This window comes from Wolffia australiana, chromosome 9 (assembly GCF_029677425.1).
Source record: "Wolffia australiana isolate 7733 chromosome 9, ASM2967742v1".
Taxonomy (NCBI): domain Eukaryota; kingdom Viridiplantae; phylum Streptophyta; class Magnoliopsida; order Alismatales; family Araceae; genus Wolffia; species Wolffia australiana.
The window spans coordinates 9,440,962-9,452,467 of record NC_135843.1 but is presented as its reverse complement, the minus strand read 5'-3'; the positions used below and the strand labels follow the sequence as shown (position 1 = coordinate 9,452,467).

Sequence of the window (11,506 nt, the reverse complement as noted above, 5' to 3'; positions counted from 1 at the left end):
TGGATAAAGGTGAAATGACAATGGTTCTGGTGAGGAGAGGGAGAATATTTAATTAACCAATGAGTAAGATATGTCCAACTTCAAAGCCTGAAATATGACAATCCACAAGGCCTATTGAGCTAAAATTTTGAGGATAGCTTTGTCTTCCTCCCCTGTTTCTATCCATGCCCTCGGCGCAGATCACTGCAGTAATCATCCTTAAACCTGCTTCCTACACTATTTGGCATTTTGAAATAGAGTGATATTTAAAGATCCATCATGCCTATTCATGGTGTCCTCAATGTTCATGAGATAAAAATGAAGATGAGCTTACCTGCACATGCAAATTTCAATTGTCCTTGTGGAACACAATGACCTAGGGAAAATGGCCTGGCCTTACACTATTTTCTCTCATCATTGTTGTTGGTTAAAACACAATCCATATTATCACATCAGGTTCATCCATTTTCTGTCATGTCCTGCACATTTTATATCATCTTACCATCATCCCACTTACATAAATCTTTCTATCATCACATACTTTTCTATATACATATTTTCTTATATTTTCATCATCACTTAAACCTCTGCATCACTTTTCTTATCATCTCACTCATATCACTATCTCTTATCTATTATTTTTTACATTAATCGACTTATTCCTTGTCTCTATACCATTTATTTACAAGTGTCCTTTTTCATTTTTTTAACCATCATTGAAATAATTAAATTCCTATTCATTGTTCCATGTGGAGACGATCCTTATTTTTGTTGAATAATTTATGAATTTTTTTATTAAAATCAAAAGCCAACAGCAATGAAGTAAAACCCTAATTTTGAGCTTATCAGTATTCAAGTATATTCAAGTCTAGATGCTGCAGGTCAGAGATAGGGGTTTACGTCTAATTCCTTTTGGGGTTTCCTACTCTTATATCAGTACGTGGAATTAGGCTTCGCCCATCCCAATACCGATATCGGATTGCGGTATTGGGACGGATGCTGTATTGGATACCAAAAATCAAATTTTCGGTATCCATTTTTTGATATCCGGATAACAGATATCGATATCAGATATCGGTTGCTGCAGTACCAATATCCAATATTGATATACTTCTCGATGTCGTCATCCGCCTCTGTTTCTCAGGGAGGATGATGATATCGCATATTGGGTGTGGATATCGGATTTTAATATCCAAGTTAGAGAGGATATTTAAAATATAATTAACCCATCATAATTCAACAGTTAGAATGGATCAACGTGGGCAAGAGGGTAATTGGGGAGCTTTTTGATTGATTAAGTGGCTCTTTTAATATATACAGCTGAATCTTTTCAATTTTTTCCATATTGGATAACAGGATTTGGAGTTTAACATCAAACTCCGAATCCTTTTATCCCATATGGAAGAAAATAGAAATTTACAGCTCTGTTTATTGGACAATGTGTTATTATATTAAATAACCAACAATTATAAGGGGCTTTACATATAGCGACTATAGATTAAAATATTATTTTATCATTTAATGTATAGTTCGACTCATTCAATATATACAGAGCAAAATTTCTAATTTCTTCCATGTGGGATAGCAAAATTCGGAGTTTACATTAAACTTTGAATCCTGTTATCCCATATGGAAGAAATAAAAATCTTGCACTCTATATATTGACTAAGGTTGCAAATACATCAAAAGCATACGACATTGATGTACATTAGTCATCAAATGTGATGATATTTTTATTTTATCTGTCGATACCGGATATCGATATCCAGATACCGGTTCCGATACCCGGATACTGAAATCCGATAACCGGTATCTGATACCCGTTATGTCCTTACCCCTCCCCCCCCCTCTCCCCCTCTCCCCCCGATATCTGTCATCGATATCCGTCTAGTCCTAAAGGACGGATATCGACCGATATCCGATATCAGACACCGTCCCGATTTTTTTCCAGATATCGTATATTGGTTGTCCGATATCGGATATCGGACGGATATCAGTTGGACAATCACTATGTGGAACCCTTTTATGTAAAATGAGTTTGGTTTTCTCCGCATTGCCTGACTCTCAAGGCAGCAAGTTCACTTCCAGCCATCTATCTATTTCAGAATTTCACTTATTTTAAGGTTCTGAATATCATCAAATATTTTTTTCTTTCCATAAAGTACACCAGAAATTACGATATCCTAACATTACTAGGATGATAGCAGGCTCTGCCCTGCACAAAGATAAATTTTGCTTCTCTACATGTTAAAGTAGAGACATAGGGTTTCTTTCACAGATTTTTCAAGTATCTTTTTATTTAATATCAATGGCAAAAAAAAATGATCATGGAAAAATGTTTTATCACTCCCTGATATATGTATATATATATACGGGTTATAAAATCTGGTTCATAGATCAAACAACTCGCTGTGACCAAGAGTTCCTATATTAAATATCACAGTATAGAACAACATATAAGTTACCATGTTTGCTTATTCACCTCTTCAGTCTACAGTAATCACTCCTATAATTATACATAAAATTAGACAAATTGACTCAGTCAAATATTATTGGTTCGAGTACATAGATCAAACATTACAATGCGAGCAATTGTTCCCATAGTCATTGCTATCGATACATAGAACATATTAGTTATCGTGCTTGCATATTCATCATTTGAGTCTCAAACAATTATTCCAATAATAATTACACATACAAGTTGATTAATATGACCCAGAGTGTGTGTGTGTGAGGGAGAGAGAGAGCGAGAGAGGGAGAGGGAGAGGGAGAGGGAAAGAGGGAGAGGGAGAGAGGGAGAGGGAGAGAGAGAGGAAGAGAGAGGGAGAGGGAGAGAGAGGGAGAGAGAGAGAGAGGGAGAGAGAGAGAGAGAGGGAGAGAGAGAGAGAGGGGGAGAGGGAGAGAGAGAGGGGGGGGGAGAGAGAGAGAGAGAGAGAGAGAGAGAGAGAGAGAGAGAGAGAGAGAGAGAGAGAGAGAGAGAGAGAGAGAGAGAGAGAGAGAGAGAGAGAGAGAGAGAGAGAGAGAGAGAGAGAGAGAGAGAGAGAGAGAGAGAGAGAGAGAGAGAGAGAGAGAGAGAGAGAGAGAGAGAGAGAGAGAGAGAGAGAGAGAGAGAGAGAGAGAGAGAGAGAGAGAGAGAGAGAGAGAGAGAGAGAGAGAGAGAGAGAGAGAGAGAGAGAGAGAGAGAGAGAGAGAGAGAGAGAGAGAGAGAGAGAGAGAGAGAGAGAGAGAGAGAGAGAGAGAGAGAGAGAGAGAGAGAGAGAGAGAGAGAGAGAGAGAGAGAGAGAGAGAGTGGGTGTGTGAGGGAGAGTTAGTGGCCTAGTGGGTGTCAGTTGGACAGAGATTATAAGGAACTTAGGAGGTTTGAGAGCTTGGACGATGCTCTGAGGCCACTTAGCAGGGCCCCTTCGATGCTTGGACTTGCGCAGAAATCGCCACAGATTGCAAGCCGCCTGCTCTCATCCCACAGACACAGATCTTCCCCACCAATGGCAGAAGCTGGAAAGGCACTACCCCTGAAACTTTCTGAGAATAAGAAGACATATAATTGAAAACCTTCTGGCCCGAAAAAAGAAATCAATTTATTATTAAGGTGAATGTTCTATTGAGGTCTTAATCCTCCCCCATTTCCTAAAATAATTCCCCATGTTGTAAGGGTATTTCAGTAATTAGACAGCCAGTCCAATCATAAAATACGGGAGAGTCAAGGGGTATCCATTAAGTCTTGGGACAGGAGCGTGTTGTTATAGCTTCATCTTGTTGAAAAGGGGTTTCCTTTTAGTTCTCTCTCTATCTGTAGCTTATTGCTCTATCTTCATCTTTTTATCTCCACTTGGGTTTAGGGCTCTGGCACAAGATTTAAATTCATTCGAGGCGATGATGATTGACAATGACAATCATGAATCTTCATCATCATCATGCATATGAACTATCCCATCATCGTCTCATCATTGGCCTTGTACCAAAAATAAACAACAAAAATTTGGAGATGACAGTGCTGATGATGAACCATCATCAACAGCGCCTATTTACAAATCATCTCATCATTGTGTTGTCATTCCTCTCGTACCAAACACGGATGATAAATTTGGGAACGAAGATGAAGATGACAAATCTCTCATCATATAAAATCGTCTCATGATTCGTCTCAACAAATTTTCCTGACTATGATAACAAGGACAATGATTGGAATCATCGCCATCTCCCAACCCTACCCAACGTACTCCAGATTCAATTGTATCAGATTACAAAACCAGATGCAAGGTCTTAGGTTTGACCCAACCCTATCGTCTGATTTCCATTGCAAGAATAACAAGAGGGTCCCTAAATCTTTTAGCCCACAGAGCTGAAAGTGATCGGGTCAGTTGAAAAAGGCTGACTATTGAAAAATACTGAAAAGGACTATGTCAAGGATTAACCCACGCTCTTTCTGGGAAAAGGATTATGTCAAGGGAGAATATGACACTGTTGAGCACAAGTTAATACTTGTCCTGTCTTTAGATTACGTTCACTTTAAGACCCTCGACCTAAAAAGTTTTCAATAGAAAATGTATTCCTCATTACAGTTCAATATTGAGAACCCCAAGTTCCAAATAAAAATCTGAAAAAAGACAAGGACCTTTCTTATTCTCAATTATGAAGGGAACAGATGACTGAAGATCTTTTCACTTCATAATTTTAAATGGAAGCATTGCTTCTGACACTCATAAATATCAAATCTGTAACAAAGAAAATTCTATATCTGAGATACTGTTATTCTATTAAAATAAAAGAAAAATTCTATCTCCGAGATAAAAAGATTACCATCGGTGAGCTTTCATAAAGAAAGGGCGGGTTTTGACAAGACCGGTGCCTTCAAACTCTCTGAAAAGTTCTTCTGCAATCTCCGAGAGAACAGTGGCGGAGTGTTTTTTAAGCCCTGTCCTACTAATAATGCCATCAGCATACTCAGCCGTCGAATGGACGACCCAACATTCGCTGGATAACATAAAACTTTCTAAAATTAGAAATCACGATTGTCAAGATTAAAAGACTTCAATGGAGGAATCTTACGAAAGAGGAGTAGTATATTGTCGGCCTGGTTTGCTAGAATCGCAGAATGCCCAATTAAGAGTCTTGGAATTCTTGAAAGCAAAGCCTTTTACTGGTATCTGAAAATTATTAAGAAAACTTGTGTAAAAGTCTTCCTCATAACTATACATCAGAAAATATAGGTCAGTATTTATAAACCACAAAATAAACATATGCAGAAAGAAATTCTTGGATATGATCCTATACCCCCAAGGGCATCTTTGGCATTTTAGCCCATTATCGATGTTTTGGGTTGGGTAGCTTCCTTTCTCTATAAATACTTGTAGGCCCACCTTTAGGAAGACAGTTAAGAATCAAGGTAAGATCAGCTGCTTGGCTCACCAGCTCGATCCTCTCCATCTCAGTCCCGTCACCTCGACCATCCAGCGATCCAATCCCCTGTGATTGGCATAGGATCTTCAGCTGATTCCCCTCCAATTTAATCCCTACCCATGCCGATTGGTTCTCTTCTAGTCTTTGATGATCACTGTTCCTGCAATCGTCAACTCTTCACTGCATCTTCAGGCGGCACCTTCCAAGTCAATCTCTATCATTGTTCAGCCGTTCCTTTTCCCCCTTCCAAATACGAACCTAAATCAATGTTTGTCTCGAATACTTGCCCTTCAATATATATTCATACATGGAAACTCCTAATTAATCCTTGAGATATTACCTCCTCCTTGAAACTTATCATATTATGGGTATCCGGCCACCAAATATTCAAATACTACAACACTCCAATGTTTACGGTTGCACAAAGCAGGTAAAAACTGAAAAAGGAAAACTTAGAAATCGCACACAAAGGGACCCATAGCTGAATAAAACTTTTATATTTCTAATCGTATCTAAATCTTCAATTTTTATACTAAAGGATTGGAGCCAAATAGCTAGAAAATAGTGGCTTTGGTTTACTAGAGCCATCAGCACATTGTTTCAGCTCAGTGGAAAGCAAATTCCTTTTTTTTTCTCAGGATTCCACGAGTCGAAGTAAAGCATGAATTAACTAGACATATCTGGTAAAATTTTCCTCTTCTATAAGGGTCATCTAAAGGAAGCTGACATAGATGTTATGGATATTATTTTTCAGATTTATGATGACCTGTGCAGGTAAACACAAAAGAAATACAATGCTAAAACATATATTCATGTACATTGAATTATTACAGAAATTAATCTGAAAGAATACTGATTCGATTCAAAGTCAACAGTAATGGTAGAAACAGTAAAGGCAAATCTTTAAGGATAAATGAAAGTGAGAAATATATATTTTCTCCTACCTCAGGTAAAGGTTCTGAAAAAGACAGCATAAGAGCATAGCATGGACGAACAGGGATATCATGCAACTTTTCCGCCAACCTTGGGACTATGTTCGTATCTGACAAGGCAGTTTCATTATTATAAATCATTTTCAAAGTCATGGAACAAAGAAACTAATTATACAATAAATTTTAAATGAGAAAGTTTCAAATAAGATGAAAAATACGGAACTTTCAAAGTAATGTGTCGGATCAATCTCATGCTTTTTCTTCTTCTTTCTCTTTCTCTGTCTCTCACTCTCTCTCCTCTTTCCTCCAGTTTTAAATCATTCAACATAATAAGTTTTAAATCAGCTTTCATTTTCCTATGTCAGAGTACGAGGATTCCAGGCGATCAGCCATTAGACTTAGTCTAGTGAATGAGCCTCCTTTTTACGCGGATCAACTCAGAGCTGGTCAAAGCTAACTCCGCTCGACTCAGTCCAAATCAACTTGGTGGCCCAAGCCTGCTCAGCATGGTCAACTCCGGACGAACCAGGTCAATTAGGTGGCTCAACTAGGTCAACTTAAAATATCTGAGTTAGCTCAGCCTTTTTTCTTTAATAGTAAAAAAAGGGGATTATACTAATGTGATCTCCACTGCAAGTATGGTATCCAACTCCTCATCTTTGATCAATTCTAGGGTATTAAATATCGCAAATGATGCCTCTAAATTAGACCTACCCATGGGGAATTAAACCTACCAGAGGATGTGAGATTGCCTATCTCTCATGCCTTCCCACATTATTTCACGCAAGTGCGACATGACGGTGGATTATGATGGCAAGAAAAAAGTGAGTTATTACTCAATTTTAGCATTGTGGAGAGTCTAGACTGATCCCCGAACCATAGAGAGAGTGGACCAGCTGGTGTATGAGATTCTCTTTGGAGATTACATGCTGAGTATTATCTTTGTACTCGATCATCTTTGTGCTCGATCTTCCTTCATATCTGGTTGAATTTCAATACATCGTCTGGACCACCCCCAAAGCTACAAACCAGATTACTATACAATTCTGTGCCCTCTATTCATCATCCCAGGGTTGTGAAGAAGTTAATCAGAACAAAGACAAGTGCAGTTGAGATTGTAGCTGTAGCCATGATCTTCAATGTATGCATTGTGTTTGCAAATACAACATGTAGGGCAATTGCAATTGCACCCACCACGGACACATTCACAATCAGCTGAAGATGACTCTGATAGAAAATTTGAAAAACGAATATTTTGCAACATCCAATCTCTCCATGACATCAGCTATGGCTTTCATCAGAGAGGTAGGCACTTCAATCTTAAAATGGCATCAGTGCCCAGGTTGAGGGTTCTAAGCCAAGACACACCACACTGTGCCTTAGCAGTAAGTGTTGAGGGGGAATGTTGAAGCCAATACCCTGTCGAAAAATGTTCAAGAGGGAAATTAGCAGCCCTGCCATCAGCTATTGCTTCATCACAGCAATAGGCTATTGAATGTTAACAAGTTCTTTAGTACCCTCATGACCTTTAACCTCAATTTTCATGGCACCTTCCACGGATACATTCAATATAAATGGTTTATTTATGCTCTTGAGGAACTATAGTGATTTCCCAAAGGAACATGATGCATTCTCTTCTCCTGTTGGAACTATGAGCTGTCTTGACCAATGACCAGGAGAAGGAACCAAAGGAAGAAGGTCAAGAAATAGCCACATCATATATTATTCATCCAAGGAGAAGTCTTCGTGCTGTCAACCCTGCCTCCAATAATAATCCGTTTGCAATAAACTGACTCTCCCTTTATCATTTCCTCAGCCCTGCAGCTATGTGAGAATGCTAACCTATCAGAATCCTAATAAAAGCATACAACAAAATTAGAGAAGAAAGGACAGTAGGCATGTAGATCCACAACATTAGATGCAGCAAGGAACAAAATGCACTTTTGGCAAAAATCAAGTTAAAGTTCCAACCTTATTTTTCTAACCCCTCTTTTCTTTTGCACCAGAACTGCCATCATGAGAATTTTATTATTCACCATGCCTAGGCCTCCGCATTTCATTGTTTCTAGCACTATCCTTTCATGAGTTTATCTTTTGCTGGCGTGCATGCCATTTCATCTGTAATGCTGTCAGCAACAGCTCTACTTATTTTTCCTTTTTTAAGTTAAGTCTGAGATTCTCCGATAAATTCATTATGAGAAGCTCTCGCCAAAGTTACCACAAGGGGAAGAAAGCAGAGAGTAGATCAAAAAAGTGAATGCACTAATGAAACTCGGGAGAGCTTTCAAACTTTTACATACCGATAAAGTCCCCGTGTTCCAACACTCCAGTGAAAAGAACGAGCTCTGAAACAGCACAAGAAAACTTGATAGAGAGAGAATGCATAATATAGTTCATTAAAAAATCCAAGAGTCCAGGCTCTCTCCTCACGGAAAAATTGAACAATTCCACTTCAGGCATATCTCCCTCCTTTAATCCCTCTTGTACCCACTAGTCACATCATAAATTACTATTAAGTAGTGCCATTTGCCAGCACATGCGTGCACACAGTTTAAGGCTTATTTAGACATTGGGCAACTAGCCATAGTACCTGTATTTGGTCTCTTGCTAATGTGGCCTAATACAGACCTGTATTTAGTTTAACCACGATAAGGAAACCCTAGCCGACTTTTTAAGCTATTTTTTCCATCTCGGATCTTCTCTCTTCCTCCTCTCTCAGTCCTATGTCCAGGAGCTTCCAGTGACCTGGAGGCGGATTGACAATTACTAATCACACGAGGGACCTTGATGGGCCTTGCGATCATTAAACCAACAAGAGTAACCTATCAAAAGGAGTCAATCATAAACTTACGCATAGAATTCTGAATACTAAAAACTAGATCTGACCCATTATGCACTTCACATAATTACCAGAATTTGGGTTCTGAACATTAAATCAAGGAACTAAAAGAAAACACATTTTCCAACACAGTGGAAAAGGAGATCAAGATCACAAAACATTTTGAATTGTTAAAATTTTTTTTGAAAGGATTTTAAATGTTTAATTCTGAAAATAGAAGCAAACCTAAAGGAGGTGGGCGCCCTGTTAGGGTTGAATGTCTTGAGCTGAACAAACTTTTGTCGGAGACAATCACACTATCAAAATAGCCCAAGCTTTCCCCACCAGATCCAGATAACAGCCATGAATCCATTCCTTCAAGCCAATCCAACTTTCCAATAGTGGTCTGAAACTTGGTTTGAATCCCTGAAAATTGAATGTTACTAGAAGAAATCTTCAAGAGACATGGTTCAAGAAATGAAAGGATTTATACAAACCAGGGTGGGAGCAGAGAGCTTTGCAAACAGAATTCATGCCTGGAACGCCCACATATTTCTTTTTTTCCCCATCCTGCAAAGGGTGAAGGAAAATAAATTTTAAGTCGCACCAGAATGCATCTGAAAATGCAATAAATTAACATCTCGTCATAAATTTATCGATGTTATAACTTTGATCAATATGATGGCATGAACAAACACAATCATCTCTCATCTCAAGTATATTTCTGTTTAAATCCCCAACCCACGTCTGGGGATTTCTTGCTTTTTCACTTGGGAGTAGTTTCCTCTTAATACATGTCGTGCTCCCTAAGGAGGGCAGTCCAGAGATTCTTGTTAAATTTGGATTCCTGTAATTCTTCCCTCCAATATTTACCCTCTATATACATTTCCTTATGAATAACGACTTTAATAACAAAAATGGAAGACAACCTTAGGCCAATAGATTCTCACGTTCTCCAAATCAACAAATTTGGATGTGCTGACATCAAAGCATCCGAACCTCTCATTCCATTGAGCCACAACACCCATCCTCTCCCAAGATGTAACAAGATCCATCGCCTCCTCATTAGCAATAGTAAAATATGGGGCGCCATGGTCAAAGACAAGGTCTCCAGCCTCGGTTGATTCTCTGAATTGTTTGTCACATAGTTGAAAAAAGAAAGACATTTAGATAACTAAATTTCCCACGAAAGATTTATGAACAAAACTTATGAATCTAACACCGAAAACGCAGAAATTATGTTTTGGAGTCAACGTCGACGAAAATCTTGCTTATCATTTTGAAGTCAATGATTCTTAACACAAATTAGAGATAACCTAGAACAACAGTATAAATAACCGTAGCTCTCAGTAGCAATGTGAGAAGGTACAGATAATCATCTAGATTATGATTATACGGAAGTGAATACCGAATGTGAGGTCTTGGGATAAGATCAAATTTGAGCATCGTGAATTGAAAAGCCAAAAAATACGTTTTCGGTGTCAGTATCTACAAGAATCTTGCTAATCAGCGCGCAGAACAGGTTCTTCAAGAATGGGCATTTGAAAATCTAAAAAGAATGAAGAACATCAGTAATTCTCAGTCTCAAGAGTAACATCGAAGAATCTAGATATTTAATTTTATGATTTTATGGAAGTATACACCAAATGGGAGATCTCCAGATTAATTTTAATCTTAATTTTTTTTTAAATTTCATTGCTAAAGAACTCCGGCCAAATTTGAGAAATACACCTGCGTTGAGACATTCTTCCTCCCGGGCCCCGGCCAGAATCGAACACAGTAACAGAGATCCCTCTCCCGGCAAGCATGGACGCACAAACCGCACCGGAAACTGAAATAAAAAACCCATCACAGATTATTAAACAACGAAACGATTGATGCAAAGAAAAACAAAATCAGGCAATGCCCTTTTGATAATTCTGACGGATCTTACTTCCTGCGCCGACAACGGCGACTCTGGAGGCAGCGGCGGCCATTCTAGCCTCCGATCCTCGTCCTCTTCCTTCTTCAATCTTTCTTCCACTGGCCACGATGTGTAGCTTAGTGGGTAGAAGAGGGGTTCCAGAGATGGTCGCGATCGCCATCGTCCTACTAAAGTTGGGAAATTTCTCTTCGCTCTGACCATTTTTTAACCGTTTGACTTCGCCAGGTGGCAAACTCTTATTCGCTGGATAAACAATTCGTTGGAAACAAAATTATCCTCGTATTCATCTAGAGCTGGCGGACGGATGACGGTTTCGTCATCCGTCATATAAATTTCATCATCCTTCTTCGTCCGTAGCAATTGACCGATGACTGAACGGTCCTATGTATGTCATTCGTCATTAGTCATCCGTCATTCCTGACGAATGACGGATGACTAAAGCTACGGACGAAT

The 11,506-nt window shown here is 38.8% G+C and overlaps 1 protein-coding gene across 5 annotated transcripts; it reads right to left on the bottom strand.

Moving 5' to 3' along the window:
- Positions 1 to 3,162: 3,162 nt before the first annotated feature.
- On the bottom strand, positions 3,163 to 11,238 carry LOC144707763 (FAD/NAD(P)-binding oxidoreductase family protein). Of its 5 annotated transcripts, none has more exons than XM_078581002.1 (10): positions 11,063 to 11,238; positions 10,861 to 10,960; positions 10,080 to 10,257; positions 9,627 to 9,699; positions 9,376 to 9,555; positions 8,612 to 8,656; positions 6,324 to 6,421; positions 5,029 to 5,126; positions 4,780 to 4,953; positions 3,163 to 3,491 (listed from the first exon to the last, which is right to left on the bottom strand). In XM_078581002.1, exons 1-10 carry the CDS (start codon positions 11,211 to 11,213, stop codon positions 3,320 to 3,322), a joined length of 1,269 nt encoding a protein of 422 aa, XP_078437128.1. In that variant the 5' UTR covers positions 11,214 to 11,238; the 3' UTR covers positions 3,163 to 3,319. The 5 variants fall into 5 exon arrangements, with proteins under 5 accessions (XP_078437128.1, XP_078437130.1, XP_078437127.1 ...); XM_078581001.1 differs by having other exon boundaries at positions 3,165 to 3,491; positions 10,059 to 10,257; XM_078581005.1 differs by having other exon boundaries at positions 3,361 to 3,501; positions 10,059 to 10,257.
- Between the last annotated feature and the right edge of the window lie 268 nt (positions 11,239 to 11,506).